The following is a 14903-nucleotide window of genomic DNA, read 5'->3' on the forward strand; positions in this document are numbered from 1 at the left end:
AGTAAATATTTGTTTCGCCATATTATATAAACAAATATTTGTTTGATTCAAACAAGCCTTTTTCTCTGTGTAGGTCACGGCCTCCGCCCCGCCCGTTGTTCTCGAAGGATGACGACGACACGACGATGGGGCGCTGGTAGACCGCGGAGGAAGATGATGAGAAGAAAGGGAAGGGTCTGATAGGGGTGGTGGGGGCGGTCTCGCGGCCGCGGTTGGAAAAAGGGGGCTGCTTGACGGTGGAGGGAGGAGGAGGAGGAGGAGGAGAGGTGTCGGATTCCCCTCCAGACGTCCGGACGCGCTCCGACGACCCCGGGCGTGAAGACGGGCTCGGATCCGCGCCGCGTAGCCCGCAGCCGCCGCCCTCTGAACATTCTCCGCCCGCGAGTCGCGGGGAAACTCCGCCCGAGTCACCGCCACCTGCCTTCTTCACTCCCTGACCCCTCTCGCCCAGTCCGTCCCCCAGCTCATTCAGAGGCGAGAAGTTGCCAGCCGTCGAGATCTGGGCAGAACTTTACGGGCAGCCTTCTTTTCACAGACGAGAGAGCCAAAACCCGAAGTTCCCCGAAGTTCATGGTTTTTTTTTTTCCGTATCTTTAATGTAGCTATCCTAACCAAATCAACCGTCCACAATGTTTTAAAGTATTTTTAATTTAGCTAACCTAACCTAATTGACCATTAGTAATCCTTTTATCAATACCGCCATATTTATTTAAAATTAACAAAAAAAAAAACCGAAGATGCACGATCGGGCGTTTGGCTCTCTCGTCTGTGAAAAGAAGGCTGCCCGAACTTTACTCAGCCCTCCTTTGCGAACTTTCCTGGGGTGCACTTTAAAAAGCGCTAATTTCCTTTACTCAAGTATAAGGATCTTTTTCTTTAAACGATACGTTCTTCAAACGGTTAATGCGATGGGTGGAATCTGGATATTAATGCAGCATTTTTAGACGTACGCCATTGCAGTTTTGTACTGTTTGTCATGGAAAATTTCCGAAAAAATATATATATATAATTTACAGAAAACAAGACCAAATCAGCTTATGTCGGACAAATAGAAACAACGATGAGACAAAACAAGCATTATGGACAACACAAAGACGACAGCACGGACAAAAAAATGCTTATCATATAAATATCTCACAGCACAAGAATTCCGTTGAACGAACTTAGGTTCTGCAAGTAAACCGCCCTTTTGACTGGCTTTCCAGCAATGGCGGATACATAATTTTTTTCCAACATTTTTTGGGGGGTGGGGAGGGGGGATGAAAAAGAAAACATTACTATTAACATTAGAACACTGACATATCTCTTAGCTTTAAAACAGCGGAACTACGTCATTGAGATTGTTGCACGATAGCGAATTCACTTAGATTTATTTTGTGGATTTCTTTTTGGAGTTTTTTGCGATAAATTGTAAAATTAATTAATTATTTACATAAATATAGTAATGAATATAATAGTTGTGTGTTCACTAGGTAATTGTCTACCAGGAAAAAACATATGTGCCAATCTGAAATTTATTTTGTTTTCAATGTCACTATAATTATTATGTTTGAGTAGGGTGGCGACAACAATAATATTAATCACTCGGCTAACTATTCAAAGCACAACATCACGGCCATATCACTGCGCAGGCTACCTAAAGAACTCTGTAAACGATAATTTCTCAGAAACAAGTTGGAATTCGGAAACGCAGTCTTCAGTTTAGATAGAGGAACGTCTGTAGTGATCAAAAACACAATATTTTGAATTTTATTATTTTTTTACGGCAAATACGCGAACCTTATAATTGACCGCAAAATGTTATGTGATTACATAAGAAAAAGTTTCATAATTTAAAAACCTTAAATGCCCATTTATATTTCAACTATAGCATAAATTCAGGTTATAACATTGTGTTGTATCTCTAAAGTTTTTAAAAACCTTAAATTCCCATTTATATTTCAACTATAGCATAATTTCAGGTTATAATATTGTGTTGTATCTCTAAAGTTTTCAATTATATTTGTTTGTAACTTATGTGGTAAAAAAAAACTTTATTTGTTTTTAATCATTCATAATTTAATGAATTTTTAGTTTTTTTAATAAACGTAAAAAACGAGTTTTTATAATTTTAAGAAAACCCACATTTCTATTGATATATAAATTATATATAGTTAAAAGTTAATTAAAAACTGCAGACCACATGATTACGTGCTCGTAGCAAATACTAGGGTTTAAATTATTTGAACATTTTGAAATTCTAAAAAGCATTAAATAAACATTTACTGATTTAAGAAAAAAAAAACATTTTAAAAACAATTAACGATGGTTTTATATATAAATTTATTTAAAATCATTAAAAAACCTAATTACAGAAACGAAATAATTAAAATTATCAAACATCCTTTAAAATTGCGCTTTGAGATATTTTAATTACGTTTAGCTGGAGCCAGAATAAACGTCATGTTGGTTCGTACGAGACTGGCTCGTGAGCTGTCGCGCTGCTCCCGGAGTTCAGTCGGCTCGTTTGGCTCGGCGTGACTGTGTGAGTCACGCGCGCGGGGAGTTACCTGCGACGCGGAGCAGTCACGCCCGCGGAGACTCGCTCGCAGACAACAAAGAGACTGCGAGAGCCGTTCCGAGCCGGCGGCAGTTGCAACACACACGTCTCGTGTCGCCGTGCAAACCTCGCAGTCGTGTAACCTCGCGCTGGATTTTTTTTTTATGACGTGACAACGTCTAATAAATCGATGAACGCCGGCTGCACGCACGAAAAAATTGTCCCGTAACGCACATTGTCCCGTTACGCTGTGTCCCGTTACGCTCATTGTACGATTGCGCCGCATCTATCTCTCTTCCACTCGATTGGAACAACCGTCGATTTGACTGTTTCGAGGCACATTAAACTTGAAACACTCCCATTCGTTTACTACTTTTCCTATCATCGTCCTATCCTTAACAGAATAACACAGATTGGAAGAAGTTAAATAGCAAACATGTATGAAAGTTATAGTTAAAATAATCTCTTCGTTAAAGTAATAAACATATTTGAATTAATGAGTGCAAATAAAAGTAAATTTATCAATTAAATTGTAGATTTCGTTTCACTCCTTCTTTGTATCCATACAAAATAGTGATAATTCAATAAAAATGATTCAATTTTATTCATAAAAGTATGCAATCATTTCATCAATGTTTTATTATGACGTTGTCACGTTAAACTATCGTCCGTAAACCGACTTTACAGACAACCAATTTTTTTTGTAAATGGAAGATAATTATTTACGTGAAATTACAGACATTTATAAATAACTAAGGTGTGTTTGTAAGACGTATTTACAGTCTGAGTACTGTCGTTTGATTAAAAACAAATATACATAAATACACTTAGTGTTATAATATGTGTTTCAAAAATGTCCATTGGACTGCAACTTATAGGTTGAAAAAATACTTTAAAGATAGCGCCGTGTTCAAATACCAACAAAATGTTAAATATTTTGACGCCATTTTTGTTCCAACATAATTGTCATGGCTAAATATTACAGGTATTTTAAAAATTACGATTATATAGTGTTGTGACTATTTCCATTTTTTGCAAAATGTATTCCAAGATAATTTCACTACCATAATGTTTACTTTGGCACACCAAAATGCTTAGTAAATTCCCCGATGTTCGCGAAAAAACTATATACCGGTACATGTTGCCGCGTAAATATTTATGTTCCATTTACAAGCCAAGAAATACTTTTTAATGCTACAAGAAAGATACTGTAACTTTGTTCAAAGCATGCCGTTGGTTATTTTTTGCATATACATGAATTCACGTATTTACAAGATAATTCTGAGTATTTCTTACGAATATTGGCGCATAATTTTATATTTCAATCTATGTTTCATTCAAGAATTATCTTTGTTTAATATGGAAAAGATAATGGAATACTCAGTAATTGGAATTGATTAGTTTTTATTATGCTTGTTAATGTTCGCAGATAATACTGGAAAACTACGTATTAAGGGAACTGTTAACAAATTACTGAAATACTAGCTCACATTTTTTAGAGGTTGTATGTTTATGAGAATTAGCCAATAATCTACAACTTATGTATTGAGTCTGAGATAAATAATAGCAAAGATGTATTTTTCCGAGACAACGAATAACTCATGTATATAACAAAAGCCTTAATCTCATTATTCAATTATTTTTAAAATGCTGACGTTTATTTTTTTATTTTTTAGCGTGCATATGCATATCAGAATTCTCAACTCACAATTCAGGCAACCGTTTTGATATCTCATCAGGCAAAACTTTACTTATAGACCTAAAAATGTATTTCGAAAACAATAATGTTAGGTTAACTTTGCAAATGCTCTAACTTATTGTAATAACAGACCCAAAATAATTTAAAAAGGGAAATAAAAATAATTATATATTAGATTTATAAAACTAAAGCGGGTTTGAAGAAAAAAAATAATTTCGAAGAAATTCCTTAATAAAAAAATATATATATTATTTTAATATTGGTTGGATTAGCTTAAAACAGACGCAAGCTCTCTCCAAAACATTAGCGTCTACGGAAAGATCAGGGCGATGCTATGTATTGACCGAGCCTTCTGGTTAATTGCTAAAGTCGCGCGGTTCTTTTATTTCTACCCTCCCGTAAATGTGTGAAGGTTCGGGTTTAATTGATTTCCCTGGGCTACATCTATTAGAAAAAAGCTACCGCAACAGGTCCCACTGTTTAGTGACCAGCTACCCTGGCAGCTGTTAGCTCTTGACACGTAACTGATTTAATGCTCGCTTGAGGCGACCGTGAACCAGCTCGGGTGAAAGTCTACTGTGTTTTGTTGCAGACAAAAAAATCTTCCAAAAATTATCCTGCAGTAATTAAAAATAATAAAACTGTAAACATAAAAAATAGTCAAAGAATACCGTTTTAAAATATTTCCTCACGAACGATTTTATTAGTTACTAGCTGATCCAACAGTTGTTGTCCTGTCCAAATTTCAATATAAAGTGTTGGTGATATTTTTGTTAGTTTATGAAAAGCTATCGATAATGTATAAAAAAAATTAAATGAGAAGAAAAAAATTATTTAAAGTGATCATTGTAGTTATTAACGATTGTGGCCATGGATATTAATTTTAAGGAGGAGTACATTCAAAGGTACGCCAATTTGAAAATGTTACATGCTAGATGAATTATGTCGGCAGTACTCCGCTGAAATGCTGGAAATGTGTGATCTGCCTGGAATATAATCGTCTTGGAACCATGCGGTTTTGTTTCAAAATATAAGTCACAAATTAATTAAGTCAGAACTGCAAGTAAACGAAAAAAAAATTGAAATACTTTGATTCGATTGGTTTGCAGTGACATCACAATATCGTTCACTGCAATGCTTTATGATACACGAAATATTTTGAATTGTTGTCTGGCGCGTGAACAAACAAAACCGACATTGGAACAGGTGACATACAATTGACCATGCAAGAAATATGGATTTTCACACTTAATACCACAAACATTCAATGAATTCCCATAAAACTTTATGCTAATCTAGGTTTGCCACCTACTGAGAATTTTTATACCCGAATGATAAAACGTTTTGCGTGTTGTAGAATACTTTGCCTCGAAAGTAATTTTTAGTTCTTATAACTGTGTTGATAGGCCAACAAGATTTTTTTTTCACTTCTTTCCTCCTATTTGCATGAGATTACGTAGATAATGCAGAGTGATCGAAAAATAAAATAAAAGATATTACTCCCAAAATTAAATTATTTATACACTGAAAATATTAAATTAATTTTAAAAGAAAATAATAAAGTTTTTACCCACTCAGAAGAATCAATCACATAACAACAAAGTGAAGGTTCAAAGTTTGCGATTACCGCGCAAAATATATTTCTTATTTAAAGGCTTATTAATATGTCAACGAAATAATAGTTTCATCTGTTCTCTTTATAAGTGTTTTTAAGACATTTATGTACTCTATATGTAAGTACAACCACAGAATTTACGCTGAGATAAATATGAATACTCAATATGAAAAACCTTTATTTTTCTGAATATTAATTATATTATCAGCTTATCAGAGAGGTTATACGAATTTAAAATACATAGAAATTATTTCAATTAGTGAAAAAATAGCTATGCCATTTTAAAAATATTTTTTGTTTTATTCAGGTGATCAATAGGTACGCTTTCATGATACTTACTAGTTTAAAAAATAATTGGAAACGGGAAAAATTTCCACTTCCAATATGTAGTAATGATTTTTTTTAGTTAAAAAATGCATTTTCAAGTCCAGCATAATTTTTTTCAATTAATTTCAGGCCTCTAATAGTTGGTCACGTGTCAAAAATTATCGCGAAACGCTTTATGGTCTTTACTAACCTTACTTAACATCATTAAAACTGTGAAATATCCTAACGCATAAAAACGTCAACGAAACCAATTCCTCATTTTATACCAACTTAAAAAAAATAGTATCTTTGTCAAATGACATACACCTAAATTCCTTTTAACTAATTAATTTTTAATTTCACTGCTTGTAATGTTTACATTAAATTTCAAAATGCTGTCACAAGAAAGCATTTTTATCAGGGGTTGATATTAAAAAGTGATCAATAAAAATTGAACGAACAGAAGTTTGTGTACTCTGGTACTTTGACGGCAGTCAAAAGGGTTTGACTCGCTTGTATAGAATAACAAATGGAATGCCACGGCCAGACATAACTCAGTGAACGCTGATTACACCCGAGTGTGTCATTAGTGACTTGCAATTAATGGCACCATTCATGTTAACGACTTTCTTTTCATGACATACTGACGAGTTATTTGTTCTTTTTATATATACATACGTTCACGCAAACTCGTTATTGGGAGCAAACAGAAGAGATGGAATGAGCCAAACTACACATATCCATTATAATAAACAAACTAATCGCTTTACTATATTAAAACAATGATGGGCCGGTATTTTAAACAGGTATATATACTTAGCTGAATAATGATTTTTTTTCCAAACGAAAATACGTGCATATGAACATACATGCAGGGAAATAAATTATAAAAATCTAAACGATATAGCTATTTAACTCTTCGTACAAGTATACTAGGATTAAAATTAACAAATTATTTTGATGCGCACAAACGTTATAAGCGGCAGTGCTCGTTATTTAGCTACAGTTTTCTCCTTTTATTTTTAAAGATTATTAATGTTTGTCATATCACTAGCCTATGATAAAAAAAATTAAAAAATCGTTTGCTAGTTAGGAGATTTTACCACAGTGGGTATTAAGAAAAACTGATGACATAAATAATAAGTTTTTAATAAAATGAAATGAGTAGCCAAAGCTTCAAGTAGTGGAGTGGTCGCCTAAGGCTTCGAGCGCTTCCATTTACTGTTAAAGAGGCATAATATTTTGAAGAGGAGTGTATATAAAACATCCCCAGGCCCTCCCCCAGACAAGAATAAAAAATAAACTCATGAAAATAAATTTTTTTTTCAAGCCAATCTGGAACATATTTCACGCAATAATTTTGTTAATTTATCTCTTTAAATTTTTGTATTCTTTTCTGATCAATTATTCTCGGGTTGTTTTTTTATCAATTCCTACGTCAAATACCGGTAAATTCGCGTTATTATGTGAGAAAATAAATTGTAAGAACGATTTTCTTAAACGAAATTGTGATTTGAAATTTGAATTGACCAGCACTTTAAATTGCGCGCTATAAATTATTATTTTTTTCTTTTCTCGATAGCAAAATTAAAAAAATAAAATGTGCGGACACGGTGCCCGGTTCGCCCCCCCCCCCCTCCCCCCCCTTTTTTCCCCCAGTGTTTGTAAACAGCGTAATGTGTTCGTAAACAAACAATCATGAGATGCTTTGCAAATTACGGTTGGGAAATGAGTATTCCTGGAACTTCGTTTCAGAGCGAGAGCGGTCAAATTTGTGACAAGTTACATTACACGGACTAGCGCGCGTCCCGTCCTCAGACTGCAGTGTGAAATTAAATGGACGTTCACTCTCTCTTTCCAATAAACGATATTTGCTATTAGCGCTGTCCTTGTTTCGGTGTGCTCTGTTGCCAGATGTATATCCAATGAGCACAAAAGTTGTAGACAAAACATATTGCAATCAAAAATCTAAAAAAAAAAAAAAATGCACTTATTTGATTTTTTAAAGAAAAAAATTTGAATGACAATTTTGTAATTTCATCAAGAGCATCGTCTCATAATGTTAAATTTTTAAATCTAAGGAAATGTAACAGTTTTTTTTTCGTATTTTTATTATCTATTTCATTTAATAGTAAAAGTTTGGCTCTTTTTGACAATATGTAGTACATAAATTATTTTAATGCCTTAGTTATAGCGACTGACTGCTACATAAATTTCCTGTGAAATAATAATTGGGGTTTTAGAATTGATGGTTTTTTTTCTTTCTTTCAGAATGTACACAAATGTAATAATACCATCAATACACTATGTTATGGCAGCAAATTAACAAAATTAAAATTTATTTTAATTTAATGCTAACAAAATGGGCGGTGACAATATGGCATCCTGTTTTAATGGTAAAGCCTTATTTTGTCACTAGTGAAAGCTAATTTATGCCTTCCGTACGGTTATTGTGTAAAATCCTGAAAATAGGACCAGCGATGCGATGTATCGCGAATTATGTAACACCTGTAGTATATCGTCTTTTCGTAAAGAAGGATATGGCATTTTGTTGACGTAGTTGTCTAAAAGACGAAAATCCGTTAAAAAAGCGTATTCCTCCGCTTTTCTTCTGTATCAGTAATGTGGACCCCACTTGCTCCATGTTGCAATCTAAGCGTGAGATAGACTATATATATACAGCACTAATGCATTGCCCAACTCATTTCCATTCTGGCTTACGGAAAACGCGCCCTTTTCTCCTCTTCATCAGACCAGAAAACACTCCACTCATACAAAAACAAAAAAGGTATCTCACGAACTTACCAATTGTGTTCTGTGTGTAATGTGTGGGGTAGACGCACAGAGATATCCGAAAAAAAATGCGTTACTGACACTACTTCATATTTTACTAAAAGGTAATAAAGTTTTAAGTGTGTTGATCCAGAACTTACAGCATAAACATTGAACTGGTACATGTTTGCTTTGCAGCGATGTGCATTTTAAGTATGGCTACGTCCATGCACGATAGCTATATTTACGTTTAGCATAAACTTAACTAGACATTTTGTACACAATTTTAATATGCCAAAAATCGTTATTTTAAATTTATGATTGTCATAACTCTTTTGGTTTATGAAATTTTGTATGTTTACGTTGTTGAAATTAATTTTGATAATTACGTCACCTTTGATAATGACGTCACCGCGTCAGTATTGTTTAAGTTAAGAATAATTGAACGGTGACTTGATTAAGAAGCTTATAAAATGGCCGGAGTCCATTTTGAACGATAAAAGTGTTGCTGTACTGTATCCAACATTTATGGTGTATTTAGCTAGGCATCTCAGTATGTGTTACGTATATTTAACGGCCTAAAAGAGTAAATTGTTAATATTCATGTTTATATCCGACGATATCAAGCGTAGGAGTGAAAAACTTCAAAATAGTTGCCGGTTCCTGAGGTAAGCTTGAGAATCTACATATGCTTAGTGACGCCACTGTATTTGCGTAAAAACTGTAAGTCCGACAGTCATAATCTATGTTTTATTGAGTTTTACTTGTAATTTACTACTAAGAGGACTTAACAGTTGGACGAAATACGCAAAATTAAGAATTTTATTTACAAACGTATTTCTGTTTCCCAAGACTCAGGGTATGTGTGGTTGCATGGTTATACCCGGAGATATTTAGCGGAAAGGAATTTAAAATTAACTATAAATTTGGTGACCCAATTTTTATATATCAAATTGAACGGTAAAGTTTCAACGTAATCAGAACTTTTGTATATTCTTCATCGTGTCCTACCGAAATCCCGTGTTTAATAATAGGTACCTATATAATATTACGTTAACGTTTGTGTACTAGCGAGTATGTTTAAATAATGTAATAATACGTATCAGAAAAGTAATTTTTATAATAATTTTCTATAAAACATACTTGTGTGATTTACACAGATTGCTAATACGTACGTATCATTATATGTAGGGAATTATGTGTATTTAATGCCATATATGTGTATGTGTTGGTGGCATCATTTTATGTTTATAAAAATTCAATAATACACTCGTATTGGTTGGTTATATGTATGTATACAACTATATACATGCTGATAAAATATGATACTCAACACACATTATTTTATCACATATTGCTCCGTTACGGTAAGAATTCGAATTATCGTGTAAAATTTCGAATCTGCTGAAAACCTTTTCTTGTGAGTAACCACGCAGTAAATAATCCCGGCATTTTATAGGCAAATTTACGTCTTAAAGATCAAAACTTTACAGAAAATTTTATTTATTGAAATTGGAACAACTAACCTTTAAAAAAAAATCCATTAAATCATACATTTACCATTATTGGGAAAGTTCCAGAAGTCAATACAGCAAAGAGCTTAGGTATTATTCTGGACCAAAATCTAGACAGCTCGAAGTATATGTAGGTATTTAAAGGGCTGCGAAAACAGTGTAATTGCGTACAAAATTTTAAACATATTTTTAAAACCAATCTTAAACTTAAAATCTTTTTTTAAGTACCGCTCAGGAATTTTTATTGAAAAATTTATTAAGTATGGTATTCAAATGCTTCAGAACTCAGAACTTATGCTTTGATACGCATACAAGTTGAATAAACAGCACATCACAAAATATTTGCAATGAATAATTATTTGCAATAAATAGATAAATATTTAAAGTAGGTGACTGCTCCAAATAACTAGGCGGGTAGCTAAAATGAAAATTCAGGAGTGGCCTAAATATCTGTTCAATAAGTTATTGCCACTGACACCTTATCACAGTCATCTCACCAGGCCAAAAAAAAAAAAATACAGTTCCAGCTCACAAAAATGACTTTAGAATTCCAGCGCGTAGAAGTACAGTTTACAGAAAATCATTTACGTACAGAACCAGCAAACTGTGGAATGACTCACAAAAAAATTAAGTTAAAAATCATCTATTGAGACTGTTTTTCAAGAAGTGCGATTAAAACGACATCTAGGTTAACCATAGTAATATAATTAAAGATTTTTAATAATAAATTTGTTTTGTTTTCCAAAATTACTTATAAGATAATTATTACAATATAAAATGTTTAAATGTATGTGTATAGAAGTCACGTATTTTTTTAAAACCGGTGCTTGTCTGAACCGTCGATGGGTAAATAAATATTCAAGATAAAATAATTCCATTACATCATATAACATATATTAATTATCTTATATTTCCAATCCGGAAATATCCACGTAAAATAAAAGTTGTAACGGGGGTGGATTTATAGACGGTTATCACAAACATGGTTTGGAACGTGAGGTTAGTAATCTTCAGGCTTGTCAGTATAGGGCCTACGGAGATGGCCATGCTTGATTTACTACATGACGTGTTAGATATGTGGCCTACCGTTCTGGAGCATGCAGCATCCAGTCAGACGTCACGAGTGCACCGTAGTGCACTACGTGTAAATGCTCATCTTCTAAATAGTCGTAGATTTCAAGAAAATAATTTAATAATTAGTGACATTATTGAAAAATATCTGTCTAAAAACGTTGGCATCGTCTTACTCCACATTTACATCAAAATAAATCTCCACTAAAAAAAAAAAAAAAAAAAAAAAAAAAAAAAACATTGAAAAAAAAAATGTCAACAAAAGTTTCTTGTAAAAAAGTCCAAATATGATTATTTTTAATAAATTTTTGTATGCAGAAACCTCAGCATTTGGTCTTAAGTTTGTTCGTGTCATAGATGCGTATGTCAGGATTCCAGGACAGAAACATCCCTGGGATAATAAAGATGCAATTTAAGCCTTAAATGTATCTAACACGCGAAAGAGAAAACAACCTCGTAATTCGCATAATCATGCGTAATAAAAGGCTGGATTTTTTTTTTTTTACAGATTTTACTATACCAAAGAAAGTCGCATTTATCAAAAAAAAAAACTATATTTCGTAAGCCAAGTGCGGGGTGGCGAAGGCAGCGTAGTGAATATATATATTGTTTGAAAAAAAATTTAGGTTGTGAAATTGTTTTCTATGAATATGTAAGAGTTGTTATTTTGATTTTTTTTTAATTGAATCTGTACTACGGTTTCCGTCAGACACTGCATGAATATTTTTTTTTTCTACCGCCCGGAAGAAAATTTAATGACAGGGGGAGTAAGTACCTAGCGGCCACCATATTTGGCCCAGTATGATCAGTCGTCCCGGCAGCGGGGTGGGGCAGCGTACCTGTCTCCTCGTCCAGGATCTTCCCGTCGGCCACCCGGCACAGGGAGAAGGCGACGAGAACCCACGCCGCCATCCTCGAGCTGCTCCCGCGGCGGTTCATCTTCCTCCTGGGGGCGCGCGGCGGGGGGGTGAGGTCCGGGCCCCGCTTGTTCCTCTGGTCAGCCACAACCACCCTCTCGATGGCGTCCGTCAGCCTCGCGACCCGGCCGCCGGCGTAGCGCCGACACAGCTCATCCCAGCAACGTCCGTCGCACAACAACAACAACCAAAACTTAATAAATAAATAAAATTTTTTGTCACATACGCGGTGCCATCACATCTTGACCACCACAGGCGAACACACGGTTAACCCAACCAAACGAGTTATTCTTAAAATTTGACAAAAACAGTGCAGCTGGCCGAGAAAAATGCTTCTCACTCCGCGGTGAACATCGATCAGCTTGGTAGTCGTCACTTTCGAGTCTATACACGTTTTTTCATAGACTAAATTTTTCTACGCACTTCGTGCTTTACGTTTTTCGCACGTGGGGTTTTCTTTTTTTTTAATGAGAGGTCCCGCGGAGGGAGAGGGTAAAATAAAAAAAATTCCGCGCGAAATTTTCGCCTAAGCAGTTAACTTAAGTCCGTAATTATTCTCTGTAAGATCTCGTGGTGTTTTATGTTGTTTTTCGATCGGCCGGAACGGCGCCTGAGATTTATTTATTAATTTTTTTCCCCACCCGCAAACCAGAAACGGGAAGGTAAACGGGGAGAATGACAGTTCCGAGACCCGCCCGCGCACCTCCTCGCTGCTCGACGCGGCGGACACTGGCTCCCGAGGGCAGCGCCTCCGGATCCCTGGCGCGCGAGCGGCGCCGAGCGGCGGCGGAAATGCCCGAGCGATACCTTCCCCTTCCCCTCCTTTGTCGTTTGATCCCGAACCGGCCGACACGGGGCTGCCGCCGGCAGGGTTGCTGCAGCGGCAGCGGCACCCCCCCCCCGATCCCTCTCTCTATCACCCCCTCTCTCTTCCTCCCGCGCGCTCCCAAGCGGCCGGTCGGCGAGCTAACTGGAACAACGCGTCATGGCTCGGTATGTTGGACCAGGGGGAGGGAGGAGGAGATAAAAAAAAAATATCCTCGGAGGAGGGGGTTACGTCAACCCGCTAGCCGCGATGACCGCTTCCGACGGAGGTGAAAACTCTTTTTGGAGGCCGGTTTCGCTTCGACACCCGCGAGCGGAAATCCTCTCTTCGACCTTCCTTATTCTTCTCTTCTTAAAACACCGAAGGAAAAAAAAATTTTAAAAAAACAAACTAAAACTCGAGGCTAACCTCTCACTTATCAAGCCGAGCGCCGCGTCAAGTGGACGGTGATTTTTCACGCGCGCTGGGCACACGAGTCCCGACATGAAGATTTCCTTCCCTACGACGTCCCCGTGCTATTATCGCGCGGCACGCTCTGGGGCGATAAAAAAATATATATGTATGCTTGTTAGTAGGTTGCGATGTAACACGCTGATGGAATTTTAGTGAGAATTAAATTGAAGCTTGTGATTTTTTGACTGGCAGCGCGTGTTAGGAACGGCCAAGATAATGATTAAAAAAAATAACTGTTTTTAAAACCAATACCGTTAAAAAAATACCGAGGGACGTTCTCAGTATTAAAAAAAATACGAACTTTTACAAAACTAAACCTTTTATCATTACATAAATGTATGTAAGTTTTCAATATGTTACAGAGTGTTCTCCAAGAATTACAGCAGTTAAAATCTGAATTCTTGATAAACCGATTTACACAATATTAACTAGTAAGTTAACGTTGGCGTTTTGAAAAAATACCCATTGACTATGAAATACAACAGTCGAAAACATTTCCAATCATATTAAAAAAAACTATTTATAAGACACTACTTCTTAATTTGGGTTAAAATATTTAAATTACAGTTTTTTGGGCAGAATAAGATTGTTTTCCTTCATAAATTAAGTGATAAGTTCAGTGGTTAAATTCCCCGGCACCTGAAATATGCAAATTTTAACGTGCACAGTGTGAAACAGTGAGTTCTTGGTGTCTGTAAAGTCACGTATTGTGTGGAAAGGCAATGTTTTCAGTGACTGATACACATAAATGGGAATCCAGTTGATATCCGGGTGTTTTCAGACCTACTGTTATCACTGAAGGCCCCTGTCATATTAAGTTCGTCTTAGCATAAATTAATTAATTTCTAAAACGTTTATTTCTAATTTTGGCTAAACATCACGTCAGCAAATAGGTTATTCAAAAAACCACATTACTGTCTCAGGAACAAGGAAAGCAATCTGTTATCAACTTTGGCAATAGACCGTGAAAAGTTCCATCACTTGCTTGGAGTGTTACTAATAACACTTGGAAAGCTGAAATCTGGTTGGCCGGATCGGAATTTAAAACCGTATCTTTAAGGAAGCGAATCCAGAGTTTTATCACTGCGTAACCTGTTTTGGTATCTCCACGAAAAATAAAAATGCATACAAACAGATAAGTGTCATGCACGAACAAAGTGATTTTAAATTCACAATCACCTACAAATATTC

General features: G+C 35.6%; 1 protein-coding gene across 1 annotated transcript in view; it reads right to left on the minus strand.

Moving 5' to 3' along the window:
- LOC134536341 (nephrin-like) overlaps window positions 1-13164 on the minus strand; it is a 699671-nt gene extending 686507 nt beyond the window's left edge. The window contains exon 1 of the mRNA XM_063376094.1: window positions 12356-13164. Coding sequence (XP_063232164.1) covers window positions 12356-12455 — 100 coding nt within the window. The 5' untranslated portion in view covers window positions 12456-13164. The remainder of the gene's footprint in view (window positions 1-12355) is intronic.
- Window positions 13165-14903: the final 1739 nt, after the last annotated feature.

Source organism: Bacillus rossius, chromosome 10 (genome assembly GCF_032445375.1).
Source record: "Bacillus rossius redtenbacheri isolate Brsri chromosome 10, Brsri_v3, whole genome shotgun sequence".
Taxonomy (NCBI): domain Eukaryota; kingdom Metazoa; phylum Arthropoda; class Insecta; order Phasmatodea; family Bacillidae; genus Bacillus; species Bacillus rossius.